General features: G+C 43.6%; 1 protein-coding gene across 2 annotated transcripts in view; it reads right to left on the bottom strand.

The window, feature by feature from the left end:
• Positions 1-14,743, bottom strand: part of MAMLD1 (mastermind like domain containing 1) — an 83,000-nt gene that overhangs the window by 26,266 nt on the left and 41,991 nt on the right. Inside the window, exons 2-3 of one of the 2 annotated variants that reach the window (XM_082062098.1) lie at positions 7,202-8,471; positions 6,777-6,988 (exon numbers count right to left, since the gene is read on the bottom strand). In XM_082062098.1, the coding sequence (XP_081918224.1) occupies positions 6,777-6,988; positions 7,202-8,471 (1,482 nt within the window). Of the gene's footprint in view, positions 1-6,776; positions 8,472-14,743 lie in introns of both variants that reach the window. The other variant, XM_082062097.1, reaches the window with a different exon arrangement.

The following is a 14,743-nucleotide window of genomic DNA, read 5'->3' as shown; positions in this document are numbered from 1 at the left end:
CACCACCACTCTCCTTATGCCTGTGAGAGAAGTTCTCTACCACCCCTGACTGCAAAGCAGAAGGAAACAACTGTCTGTTGCTTAAAGCTCAAAACCACAAAAGCGAGGGGGTTTTTGGAGCTGATGCAGACGCTTGGTGCGATGGCAGACTCTGCTCCGCTCGCCCTGGGGGACACGGCCCGTGTCCTGGGCACCGGGAGCCTCGCAACAGCAGCCTGTCGGGCTGAAATCCAGCACCTTGTCCTGAATTTCTCTGCGATAAGTCACATTTCCATCTAGGTGTTCACAGCACATGAATACTGCTTCCTCTTGTCTTTCTCCACCAAAATCCTGGACAGCACCACATCAACCCACACACACACTTCGCTTCACTCTCCAGCAGGTAATGGAGCCAAAGTCTTTCTTGAACCCTCCCAGCAGCCCTTGCTGGTGTTTGTATTCTAGTACCTCCCGTGTCTCTTTTTTCTTTCCAAGTGGATTTTAATTGTCCAGCGTGAGGTTCCCATAGAGTTGTCTATATCCTAAGGGCTAAATTGCTGGTAGAACACCTTCCACTTTATTAAACAGGTCATAACTAAAGGAAGGACCCAGCTGGGCTGAGGAAAGTGATGCAGCTTTGGTGTAGTGTCCACATTAATTTCAGATTCAAAAGGATGGTGATGATGAGGGTGGGGAAGGATGCTTCCTACATGCTTTTCAGAAGGATTTGGTCTATTTACAATCATCTCCTCTGCAGATGGCTTCCCCTAATGATGTGCTCTGTGGTGTCCAAAAGTGCTTTCAGCACAACAGAAAGCTAAACTGGAAGGAATGATGCATTAGGCAGAGCTGCTAGAAATATCGATGCCTGTAAACATCTTAAAATACATGCCAAAGAACTGGGAAGGTTAAGACATGGTTACAAGGGCTCCACTACAACAGGGAAATGCTTTGAAATACCTGTAATCTAACAGAAGACGACAACACGTGCAGTTTAAAAAACACTGTGAAAGAGCAATGGGCTAAGAAGATCAGATGTGAACCAAGTTTTTTATCTCGATCACTGCATTTCTGAAAATGTTGTATTGCTGCTGGCATGTTGAGGGCAAACATCCCGTTTCTTTCCACAAACTTATTCCTTACTTTCCAAAACTTATCTTACATTATTTATTTCCAGGGGAGGGAGAGGAAGGGAAAAGATGGCAATTCGAGAAGTTCAGTCAAGTGCCTTTCAGACTCTCTTGAAAGAAGAGAGGGGAGAATATCCGAGTTTGGGGAAAAAAAGAATCAACTCAGTTGCAAGTGCACGGGTAAATATAAATTCAGAAATGACCACTCAGGAAGATGTTTTTATATCTGTGGAGAGGTCAAACTCCAAGCTCAGCCTTATTGCTCTCTGTAATCCAGATGTATCACCAGCTTCCTTCTTTAACCTATTCAAAGGCACTTAATTAGTGGAAGGGTTTGTAGCTTTGCCTTCAAAAGCTCTCTACTCCTTCAAAAGCTTTGCTTTGGTATTGTGCTACCACTGCCCTGTGAAATCAAATCTTGTTTTGCTTCTCCACAGCATCAGTACAAGAAAAAAAAAAAAAAGTAGTATTTTTAAAACTTTTTCCAGAGAAAAGGAATGAAAGGAAAATAAGGAGGGGAAAGAAAAATAAAGGAAAAAGGAAAGGAGAAAGAAGAAAGAAAAGAGAAAGAAAAGGAGAAAGAGAGAGAAAGAGAAAGAAAAGGAGAAAGAGAAAGAGAAAAAGAGAAAGAAAAGAGAAAGAAAAGAGAAAGAAAAGAGAAAGAAAAGAGAAAGAAGATAAGTAAGAGAGGAAAGGAAAGGGAAAAGGAAAAAAAGAAGAAAATGAGGGGGGAAATACCACTGGTACTTCATTGAAAATGGCTTTCAAGGTAAGTTTGACACTTAATAAAAAGAAAAGGAGGGGGGGGGTGAAACTGCAGATGAAATCTGGCCAGTACCTTTGGTCTTATATATTATACATGATACTGTAGTTTTTTAATGTGTTAGGAAGACTCCTTGTGACATCTTGGAGATCCCAGATAAAACATGTTTTTTCCCTGTACTTACAAGAGGACTGTATGTACTCAGGTGCTGCGTTCTCTGCGTTTCCAAACTCTTCATCAACCTGCATCAGAGCTTATAAACATCAAGTGCTGCTCAGTCAGAACAGCCTCACCTAACAGTCCGGGTGCGCTGACTTGTCACAGGCAGAAGTAACTTCACATAATGTAGAACACTGAGGAATCGATCCATGGTATTAACATTTCTGTTTATATTAATAAAAGCTGTATTTTGTATCCCATTATATTTATTTAACCTTTGGCATCTAAGCTCTGGGTCAGTTTGCTCTTTATAACTATATATATAGTGCATTATATATATATAACTATATATATAGTGCATTTCCTCTTCAGTTTTGTTTCTAAATTTAGAGAACTCATGCTCAGAAACAAGATTTTTTGTTTAATTTCCCCCCCATCAGTGTATTTCATCTAGCTCAGGGGTTTTGGTGTTTCTCTGCAACCTATAATTTACGCTGCCAACTCAGATACTGTATTGCTGCTTTTACCACAGTTAAAGAAAAACTGCTAAGTCTTTTTTTCAAAGGTTTTTTTAGTCTTCAGCATGTTCTTCACTATCTCATATGCAGTCCATAATTAGTAAAATATGGCCCTCTTTACTGCAAATAAAATTATTTTTCTCTCTGTCTCTTCTCCTATCATTTTTCCTCTACCATCATTTTTGGCAATGGAGCTGAAACAAATATATCCTTCACTGACAATCCAGTACACAACTATCTGGATGTCAGCAGGAACGCGGGGAGCTCTAAGAATAGCACATTTGGTTCCTACAGAGCAAGCGGAGCTCAGAAATGCACAGTGTGTCCCACCCAAACAATGGCTATTTATTAGCTGCACCCCCCCAACAAAACAACCTTTTAAGTTGTGTTTTGGTTTTCAACATTTTACACCCAGAGCAGGGGGCAATACTGTCCTCTGCCCCGAGACTCTCAAATTTTAACTCAGGCACACCTGGGCTTGGAAAAGCAATGGCCACCCAAAGGGTTTCTTTTATTCCTGCAAAGATCACCGTCTCCTTTTCGTGCCTTTTGGGGAACCCTCCTTTCTGTTCACAAAGACCTGTGTTTGTTCTTGTATTGGCGAGAGTACAAGCAGAGCTCTTCTGGAGGCGGTGATGTTGTAGCAGTATTGCTGAAGGCAGAATTTGGCCCAATATATCTGATGTGCCAGAATAGGAGATCTGCAAGTACAAACTGTATTTAGGCAGGAAAATCAGGGAGATGCCCAACTATTCAACCTGCCTGGGCAAATGCAGCTTTTCATGCACCCAAGGAGAGCCAATAAAGTCAAGTGCCTAAACTTCAGCCCAGAAAATAACAAGTGATAGTTTTGGAGACTATCTTTGACTCTCTGGCATTTACTACCAACTTTATATTGTGGATTTATGAGCTCAGACCTTTGAGCATAATATCACTCGGCAAGTATCAGTCCTACATGAGTAAAATGAAAATCTGCACATATCCACAAGAGCGATGTTAGCACCACCAGGCTTTGCAATAGCGCACAATGCAAACTGTCAGTGCCTCAATCAATATCCCTCAATGCTCAACAATAAAGACATAGTGCCTCAGATGGGAAAAGATTAGCCCTTATCAGATTTACCAGTTGTCCAGGCAATACAGGATCTGGGATGCAGACTGATTACACTTAAGAGATATTATCATTAAGTACAAAACCAGTAGAGCTGTGAGGCACCACCAGTAACCCAGCTTTTGGAATGCGGAGTCTTTGCTTTAATGCGCATTTAAACAACAGCAAAAAGCTCACTCTGGGTCCATGTCCCAGCCGCTGCTGTCTTGCCCATGTTGCTCTGCCTGCTACAAGGATCAAATTTCATGGTTTATTGTTCTCTCTCCAACTGGCCACCATCCACATTCTTTTTCTGTACAAAGCTGCACCTCTTGCTCAAAAGAAGAGAGCACTATGCCTTCTTTTTATAAATTTTAGTCACATTTAAAAACACACACACAGAGTAAGGGGATGACTTTTAGACACTAAACAACATTCTAGGGAATGCTGGGTTTGTTGGGTTTTTTTTTGAGCAAATTTCTGTGGGCAATGCTAAAAAATGCAATTTTCCACTAGAAGGTTACTAATTTTTGAAGATGCAGAAGTCGTCTCCCCTGTCTTCTGAATCTTTAACATTTTGTCTTTTAATGAAACAACTGCTCTATGCTTGAAAAGTCCTATTCATCACTTGCCTCAGGAGAGAATTGGCACTGAGATTCTGCAAAGCTCAAATTCAGCTCCAAGTACACTGCTGGAAATCAAAACTAACAGTCACTGGAGCTACTTCACTATAATGGAGTAAAATTGGTACACAACAGGTTGGGTCCAAAATTTCAGTATCAATGTCTCAATGTAAATAAGAAATCTATTGCAGAATACCTAGAATATTTTTTTCCACGTGATTTTTCTTCCAATTCAGCACTCAGGATCCATTTTCTTCTATGGGATTTGCAGTTAAGTTATCAAAACCTAACAAAACATTCCGCTCCTGAACATCCACCATCTTTCTTTGGCAGCTCAACAGACTGTAAAACTGAAGCACTGTCATCTGGTGTGTAATTATTGTAATAAGTCTTACTTGTAAAATGAGGGAGGCACCATAAGCTTACCTAACTAGTCTGAAAATGTAAAATGCTCATCACCTGTAATCATTGTTTTAACTGTCCTTGATCTTTACTGATAGCTGCCAAATTATAATAACTCTCTCTCTGATGGTGAGAATCAGCTAAAAATGCAGCACAGGGCACTAGGCTGCTGGAGGAGGGGTTATTTTGGCCAGTTAAAGAGACTCACTGCAGGATTTTTTTCTAACCCCTGCACACCCCCCTCCCTTTTTTTTTTGGCTAATCAATGAAGTAGGGGGTTCAAGGGTGTAAGACAAACATGCAAAGCAGGGAAAACTAGGGCACAGGAAACCTCAGGAATCCAACAGGGACGAGGCAATTCCACACACCCAGCAAGGGAGCCAGAAAAAAAATATGCTCAAAGGTTATGGACATACCATCAAAAGTAATTATGTTGCTGCAGTTAACTTACCAGCCATCATCCGAGATGCAGTAAAACACCATGAATGTATTCTTCACCCACACTGCCTCCAGAGTAAAACATCTGATAGGCACTAATTCATGAAGCTGCAGCAACCTACTCACTTTCAATCATATGTCCATCCATACCCCTAGCTCCCAAGCCAGCAGGACCCTCTACTTTGTGTTTAATTTGGGTCTGACTGAACACAAACAGGGTCCTCACGTGCTTATAGCAACATAATTGCTTCAGGTCTTTGTTGAATTAGGGGTCTTATACTGATAACCCTTTAAAATGAACTATATATGCCATATCATTACGTCACATGTTTGGATAAGCGAATTAAGCAAGGCACCGGTCCTTCCCAGCTGTCTGCTTTAAGCTGCTGTGTTGAAGCAAGTGAGTACTGAACGTGTACAACTTGGAAAAGAATTGATCCTAAAGTGGCACAGTGGAAACACACCTCATTGATTTACCGCAAGAAGCTGACATTTAGTAACTATCCCCTTATTTCTCGTTGCTATCATAGGACAAGGTTACACCAAGTCATCTACATGGAGGAAATCCACCTCTAGGAGAACCAGTCACTTAGCAGGGAAGAAGAGCAAAGAAACCCAGGTTGTGGAGTGTGTTCCCCAGCTGAGCACCATGCTCTCGAGCAGATCCTAGCAGAGCTCCAGAGGTCAGCTGGGGAAAGATCTTCAGTGAGAAGTGAGAAGTGCTTCAGTCCTTCACGGGAGCTGATGGAGTGCCTGTGTGCACAGCTCCGCAGCTGGAAGGATTCTCATGAAGTGTTGGTTCAGCCTAATGAGGTACTTGGCTTTGGTGGTGGAGCTCAGTGTTTGCCACTATTTTTCTTAATAAGAAATAGTTATTCCTCACACCCAGGCTGCTCTCAGACCGAGTCCCCAAGCCCTTCCTTGCTCTGAAGTCCCCGTTCACAGTAAATCTCTCCTCTCTGGGGTGGTAGCAAATAGTGCTTCACACCTCTCCTTCAGTCTCAAGGAGGGTTGCTGGAGAGAAATCAGGGTTGTGTCTCACTCCTGCCAGCTGCATTTTTGCATTTACCAGCTCGGCTGGTATCGCAGATCAGCAAAGGGTGGGGAATGGCTCTCATCCAAAGCAGGGCATTGCTCCTGGCAAATACTGGTAACAGGTATTTCAAGTCTGCCTCTTTGCTATTCGGCAGCTGTACTGTTTGACCTGCTGTCCATGAAGGAGTCATACTTTAACTTCACTTCTCCCCCGCCCCCACCCTGATCTTTCCTAGCCTCAGAAGCGTAACAGACATGAATTTTTTGAAGGGCACTAAGAAAAAAAGTATTTTCCCACTAAAAAGATGATGGGAACATCTCTACAGATTACAATAGAAGCTAAATAAGAATACCACCTGTACACATGAAAATAATTTCTTTTAGTGGTAATAGCATAAAGTTCTCCACAGGGCTAGAAGAGACAATGGATGATGGAATTAAAGTACATTTCAGGTGAAGAAATAAATAAAGTTACTTCTGCTAACACCAGGATGTTGTTACTGCCTTGTCCGTGTACACACTGTGCACACCCCAGAACTTCAGCAACATTGCAATTGAAACACAAAGAAAGTAAAAATAAGAAAATAAACGACTCAATATTTTCACATAAGCCTTATAAGACACAAGAGACGTTCTCACCTGTCTGCTTTGAGATGGCAAGGCGGCAGGCTGCACGTGTCTCTGCATCCGATGGGGCTGCATCAGCTGCCGAAACTGCTGCTGGAGAAACTGGCTGTTGCTGGGCTGCTGGGCCGGCTGCGGGGCTGGGGACTGCTGCTGCTGGAGATAGTGCATGAGGGACTGCTGCCCTTGGCCTGCTGACAGAGGTGACATCTTTTGCGTAGCTGACTCTGAGGCAAAGTGAGACAGTGGTTTGGTGTTATTGAAAGAAAACTGGTCTTGGCTAACAGGGCTCTCATTCACCAGACCTGGCTGTAAGCTACTGGATGGCTGTTGCATAATTATGTTCATATTTTTGGACTGGTTTGTAGTCATTGATTTAAAAAGTGAGCTCTGCATACTTGTGGGGTTGCTGTTTGGAGTGATGTTGGAGATTAATGTACCTTGAGGACTGAAGGGCTGCTGATGCAGAGCTGGGCTTGACAGCTTTTCTGGTCTGTATGGTGGAGAAGGTCCAGTATTTGTGGAGGCCATGCTGCCAACCAGGTTGTTTTGTGGACTTTTAATGTTGTTGGCTGGTAAGCTGGCTGCTGTCAGGGTGGGCAGCATGGAGCTCTGTGGGCTGAAGGGCTGCTGGTTCAGAGCTGGACTGGAAAGCTTCTCAGACCCATAAGGAGGAGAGGGGCCATTGGATGGGGTGCTGCTGGAAGTCATGCTTGAAAGCAGAGTGTTTTGAGGACTTTGAATGTTGTTTGCCGGTAAATTATTAGCAGGCATGCCAGACACCATAACATTTTGAGGACTGAAAGGTTGATGGTGTGGGGATGATCCTGTCCTATAAGGCGGAGAGAGACCAGGAGGAGACATAGCTGGCCAGCTGGAAGCCTGCACTGGTTGCTTAGTAGTAGACACCTGCTTGCTAGCTGCCAGCTGCTTTAGCTGCTGAGCATGCCAGTTGGAGCCAGGTATGTTGGGTAAGGGGACTGGAAGCATAGGTGGTGGCTGGTTCTTGCCCTGAGCGGCTGTAGAGATGGGTGATGCAGCAGGTTTGTTTGAGGGAGGAACTTGGAAGTTAGCTCCAGCAGATGATGGCCTCATCTGAGGAGATCCTCCACTGGCTGGATTGCAGCCTGGAGAAAAATCCTTGTTAGCAACATGGTTCTCCAAGTGGGAAGTCTGTGGGGAGGACTTTGGAGGAGTGCTTATGCTTGGTTGAGAATGACTCAGCCCAAGTGGCTCTTCAGCCTTGCTGCACAAAATCTTCTCCAGATCCAGGTCACTGGGTGAAGGATCAGGCATTTTTGTCAGCTCTTCCAACAGATCTTGCAGCTCCTGGTCCACAGACTGTAAGCTGTTTCCTTTCTCATCATAGTGGACGATGTTATTGTTTTGCCCTCCTATTGATGCCTTCTGATTTATTTCCGTGTTGGGTGGCACTGAAAATGGGGAACCAATGCCACCACCATTCATGTGATTATTTTCAAGGAGCACTGAATGACCTGTGACACCCAGGGAAGAAGAGCTGTGGCTGGTGGAGAATGGAGAACTTTGTATTTCTGGACATGCCACATTGGGATTGGCACCTTGGCCCATGGCAAGGTTCACATCATCAAGACAAAGTCTTTTACTGTCATTCGGGAAAATGACATCAGGCACGCCACCGGAGGCAGGAGAGCTATCATCTTCCAGTTTTCTTTTAATGGATCCCTGTAACTGGGAAAATAAAAAAGAAGAAAAGATCCATTATCGACCTTATTCTAACATGCTCTGAAGCTCCATAGTGTAACACTGGATTGCAGATAAAGAAAATTAAATTGTTCAATTAAAAAACAAATCATGTGAGACAAATTCAATCAGGATTTAAGTGTGTGCAACTTCACTGAAATCAAAAGAGTTACAGTCAAAGGCTAAATCTCACATGTTGGCCTTAAAACAGATGTAAAATACGGTCTGTCATGTGAACTGTAATAGAAGTTTTTTAAATAGTTTCTGGTACCATTTCAATTAAGACATTATACTCCCTGAATGACACACATGCCAACATTTTTATGGTAACATTTTTTAGGTCTAAAAAATGCCAGATCTGAATGAAACCCTGGACTGAATTTAGTGACTTTCTACCAGTGACTCAGATTAAATTCAGACCTGAGACAAATAAATTGTTTTACATTCTTTATAGGCAGAACATCTGAAATAACTGGCATACTTTCTAAACAAACCAGAACAAAACAAATTCTCAACTATCTATCTAAACAGACTTCCAAGCTTCCTAATCACAGATGTTTTAGATTTCAGAAACCAGCAAATAACAGCTAAACCTCTTAATTCTTGTTTATTCTTCCAAGTCTAGGGCAGTATGGGGTTTATTATTTTGAAGGATTGCAAATCATTCATAAAAACATAAATGTTTTCAAAATAGAATTATATAAATATCTTGATCTACAAGAAATGGTAAAGTTGTAAATCCACAAATCTTAGGGGAAAAGACCTGCCTTATACATATAAAGAAAGTGAAATCGAAAACAACGCTTCTAACACTAATTGAGCATGATATGGCAATCTCTTCAAAATATAATCATCTGTGGCTTTCAGTTTTAACAAGCATGACCTGTATGTCATAGGATTAATCAGACATTAACATTACTGCTTCAAGTTAAGGGAAATAAGCGGTATGTCCTTGTTTATCAATAGAGGGAGGCAGCATTTAGAGAAGTATCTAGCCAGCAATGGCAAAACCATAAGAAGCCACTGTTCCTCTAGGGTGGCTCACAGTAAAGCCTCTCCCAGCCCTGGCCTACACTTGCAAATGCTGCCAGTCATCTAGTACCACGAAAAAATAACATCTAATAACTGCTCATATCAACAGAAAAGCCCCACCACCCAACCCCCGTGTAACTAGATCCACTCTAGGGCTCTGCTAGGTATGACTAACTTCTAAACTTTACACTAATTATTAAGCACATCACAGTTTTGCCTGAGAGTCACTATGCAACAGCCAGCAACTTTGGTGCTCTCAGACAACAGTGTCAGAGGACAATTGCTGTAGGGTGTGCAGAAGGTGCAGAGCTCAAGATGGGAACACCTCCTGCAGCTTCTTCTGCAATGGGCATGTGAAGGCCACTGTGCTAACGGCCCATGTCCACCCCTAAATTCAGCCTGTCTTCAGGCAGTCGACCCCAAACGTGCATTGTTCTGACCCAGGAACACAGGAGAGCTGCCCAGTGGCTCACTCAGCTGGCTCACTGAGTGCTTACTCATCACTTATTTCTAAATTGGTGGGCAGAGGGAAGATTGCAGATTTGTGCCTACAGTTGCTTAGGCTAGAGATGCAGTTTAGGATTAGTATCAGGCATTGCCATATAAGTACCCAGCTTGCACAGACATTTGGAAAAGTGAGAGGATACAAGTTAATTGTACATGATCAGCATGATGGATGGAAAAGCAGGTATGCGTGCTACAGAGACCTGCTGATCAGGTTTTAGGAGGAGTTCACCTACCCTCTGTCAACAGGCACAGCAGTTTTCAGTGGCATTATGGCAAAGAGACCTTTTTACATGGGTGCCTTCCCCTTTCCCTCTAAGAGTTATCCCTTCCTAGAGCAATCAGTGCTTCTCTCCTGTGACCCCCAGTTGCATTGCTTTAACACGGGTTGCACTCAAAAACCACTGGCAAGTGAGAACTGGTGCCAAACGGGGACAGTCGCTCTGAGTCGCACCATGCACGGGTTACCCGACAGTCCCCTGGTCAGTGGTGCGATGTGTGGTTTGAAGCGTTGCTCTGTGAGAGAACGACTTCACATCACAGCTGAAACAGCTGAAGCACCAGGGATTTGATTATTCCTCTGGACTGATAAGGCCAACATTTGCGTAGCTTTAAGGAACGGAACAAGGCCTAAAGCTTCTCCCAAGTATTGGTCTAATGATGGACGAAATTGTTTTCCTTCATTTTCTTTGCTAAAACTAAGCCAGAGTTGCATGTTCCAACAGATGTTGCCCTGTGTAGGCTGAAACATGTTGGTAGAGCATAACTACGTATATTTAAACTCAGGCATGTATAGAGAAGCTTTACAGGGGCTTCACACATCCAAAATAAACACTGTGTGTTCCCAACTGTACCCTGGGAACCTTCAGGCAGGAAGTGGTGGGGGATCTCCCACACTTGGCCAGCTGACATGCTGGCACGCGTGTCCTTGCCAGGGCTTCTTTTGCCATAGGACATTCCTATGCTCTGAGTTACTGGGGAAAAATTTGGGCTTTTGAATACTTTGAAAAATAGTTTTTTTAACTGTTGTGCTGGGGAGTAAATGTGATGGGAAAACAAAACTCCATTTCCTCAAGACTGTTACCAGATATAAACAGATAAAATAAGGCCATAACTTTCAGATGGCATAGGCATTCCAAAACTGGGACAGGATTTTTAAATAGGATGCTGTTGCTTAGCCCTTGTGAGAAGCCTGGCTGTAAGAGAGGCAGTGAAATTAGCTGGGTGTCACGTTCTCTTGAAAAGCAAGACTCCTGTTTCCCAGGTGAATATTTGCACAAGACCCATAAAATCCAGAAGACCAATTTCCCCCAGTGCAGGCAGGTATAACTCCACACAATTTAGTAGCATTGCTTTTGCTTAAGACAGATTTGACTACAGCCCCAGATTTGAAAGATACTGTCCTTAAAGCAGCTAAACAAATCATAGAATAATTTTGGTTAGAAGGGATGCCTGGGTATCATCAGACCTCTGCTTCAAGCACATCACAAATGAAAACATACACTACAGTATTTCACCAGGCTCTTAAGTATGAACTACATGCAGAAATCCTTTCTCGGGCTGGATGGGCTAGCTGAGAAGTTTGCTTCAGTGTTCCCCACTGATGCACACGTGGTTGTTACTCCCACGCAGGACACTCTGTGCTGGTCTGTCTGTGAGGAGCCAGTGTTCTTCCCCCCGGCTCCCAGCGACTGCTCTCCATGAACGTGCCACGGGGGCAAACCTGACCAGTGCAGGGGACAGTAAGGCAGTGTCATATCATTGGGACACTGGCTGGCTCAGGTGTGCTAACAACAATGGTGGCAGGAGATCATCACCAAGGCACTATAAGTTTTAGGACCAGGAGCTTCTGACCTTCCTAATTCAAGAAGCTGCTTGTTGCAGATCATTCATCCGGTACTCTCAGATGTCTCAAGACTAACTCTTTAAAGCCTATCTATCCTTTTCTAGGCCCTTCCCTTACTAAAAACATTTTTACTGCCCACTTCCTTCATCTGGCCCTGGATTCTCCAGGAAGGACCCGATTTATTCCAACTCTTTCTCCTCTTTGAGAGGGCTTATGCTATTTGACAAAATCAACAAAATATGTTCTTCCTCTTTCTCTGCTGATTACTATATTGGGTAGCCCTGTTTCAAATGGATAACTGAGAAGCAAATCGAAAGATTTTAGTAACTCATAAACACACACACACTTAAACAGGCTGGAACTGTCTATGGCTAAGGATGGGAAAGCTTCATTCATATGTGCAAGCAAGGACAAAGCAGACAAGCAACAATCCTGCGACCTTGTCAAAATTCATTAAAATGCATTAGCATGCACAGGCTAACTTCTGTTTGGGAATACCTGGGAAACAAAGGCAGGCACTCTGAATATCTGATTATGAGTTCTCCATTACCTCAGGTTTGCTTTTAGAAGTGAGAGTGCCATGACCCCAGCACTACTACCCTCTCAAAACCAACGAGCTGTCTTCCTGGGCAAGACCCAGGTTACAAATGAGTAGTGCTGCTAGCTCGCAATGGCAGCATAACAAGAATAAATAATAACTGTTTACCCAGCTCTGTCCAAGGAAGCTATACAGTTGTGGTCACAAACATCTAATTTGTCACACGCTACCTCTTTGCACAGAACTTATTCCCTATGTGTGGGCAGAGCGCTCTGCAGGCTTCTCTTGTGCAAGGAAGAAAAGGCAGATTTGGTGAGTGAAACTAGTCCTCAGTTGCACCTTCTCCTAGACTGAGCTCTCAGAAAGTGCCCGCTTGGGTGACTTTTGGCGTCAGGCACTTTCCAAACTCAGGAGGTGGTGCTGACCTTGAGTGACTTACTGTTTCTCAACAAAGGGAGAAAGGAAGGCTAGAAGTGGTAAAAGCTGGAGTGATCAAATTGTTAATAAATATACACTGTGGTGGTTCCATTGGATTTTAATAATCAACCAAACAGGCACCTCCGGACTGGCTCCCTGCCTCGCTGACACTCAGCCTCCCTCCTGTCTTTAGGACATCAGCTGTCCTCAGTCGCCACTCCATCTCTCCACGTGAGCCGGGCTGCCCCACAGCCCTGCTGCCAGTCCCTGTTAACTCTCCATCCGTCACCTGCTCCTTCGCCCGCGTGGTCTCTGGAAGGAAGGAGCCAGCGCACTCGCCTAATTTTTCCAGCCTTGCAATGATCCCCTTTCTGCCAGAAATAAGCCAGCTCTAACCATAGATTCCTATTTAGGTCAACCTAATGCAGAAATGAGAGAGAGAAAAAACGTTACACGAGGTATTTCTGTGCCTCTTCCTGGCTTCTGCAGCCTGTCAGAGATTCAAGCCTTGATTTACAGCAACCGCAGGGAGCTGATCATTGATCTGCAACCACCCCACCCCGCTCACTGCCATTGAGAGATCCAACCTACAGCAGCGATTCCCACACCTACGCAGCTTCTTCAAGCAAGAACTGAGCCCGATGGGCCGCTGCCATTTTGAACCAATGTCTGTAGCGTCTGTGCCGCATTTTCTTTTGCCAGCAGGCACCACCATTGCTGGAGTCTCTCTTGATTTAACAGCCTGAAATCTACAGATTCATGACTGGGATATCCAGAATAGGAGTCAGATAACCTTCTTTCACTGGGAACCTCAAGGACCTTGTAACTTTTGGGATATCCCAGCTGTTGGCTTGCTTGATTCAAGAGAGAAATTATGGTAAAAAGGAGATGGGGTGGGTGGGAAAAATTTCAGTCCCACCACGGATACCGGGATTTGCTAGTGTTGTGGCAGCTTTGCATAAAGCATTTCAGAGGAAGACACGGGTGCCTCAAAAACCTAGGATCCAGGTCACTAACAGGCTGCTAAGATCTGGTATATGTGAATTATTTTGTCAGAGACAGCATGTTTAATTTTTGGTGGAGGGGCTGAGCAACACAGCAGCCTGAGATGAGTAGACATCTTTTTTCCAGTATATTTTCAAGGTATATTGCAAACCATTTTTTTCCCTCTGCAACATATAAAACCTGAGTCTTAAGATTTGCTCAACTGAGCTGACCAGAGAAACTCTCGCTCCCTGTCTCTTCCAAACACTAGACACTGCCAAAACTGGAAGTATGTATTTGCCAGAGGCAAACTGTTCACAGCATTCAATGATCAAGACTTCAGTCTCTGTGGCTTCAACAAGCTTCAGTGAGAGCTATCTGCCCATCAGCCCAAAATGTTTCTATCTGTTCTGACAAAAACAGTCATGTACTGAGAAAATGAAACTGGCAATTTTCCATATAAAACAAGAAAACTTCATGATTCTTTTTTTCCTGTGCCTTAAATACACAATGTGGAAAGGTTTCTGCTCCACACTCCGGATAGATTTTAATGACCTACTAATCTTTGACGATAGGTAATGAAAAAAAATTCAGAATTCAACTATGTGTTTGAAGGCTGGAAAGTGAATGTGATATAAAATTACCTTTTAAATGGCAGCATTTACTTGCAGCCCTGCTTAAGCTGTCAGATGTGCTGCTTTCAGTAGCAGACTGGCTTGCACATGAGCAACAAAACCCAAATGCTCATGGGCAAAGATCCCATTTAGCTACAGCAGGACCTGGCACTGCATGAAGTGCATTTAGCACATCTGCAAGTTTCCATTTGTGCATGCTGGCTGCAGTTTGGTAACAGAAACTCACATGATATATCTGAATCCAAGAAAAAATGCCTCCTGCTGACCAGTACCAGTGAGTAGCCAAAGCACTCCATGACTACAA

The sequence above is a fragment of the Streptopelia decaocto genome (assembly GCF_964273445.1).
Source record: "Streptopelia decaocto genome assembly, chromosome: 10".
NCBI classification, from domain to species: Eukaryota; Metazoa; Chordata; class Aves; order Columbiformes; family Columbidae; genus Streptopelia; species Streptopelia decaocto.
This window is presented reverse-complemented; position numbering and strand designations above follow the sequence as displayed.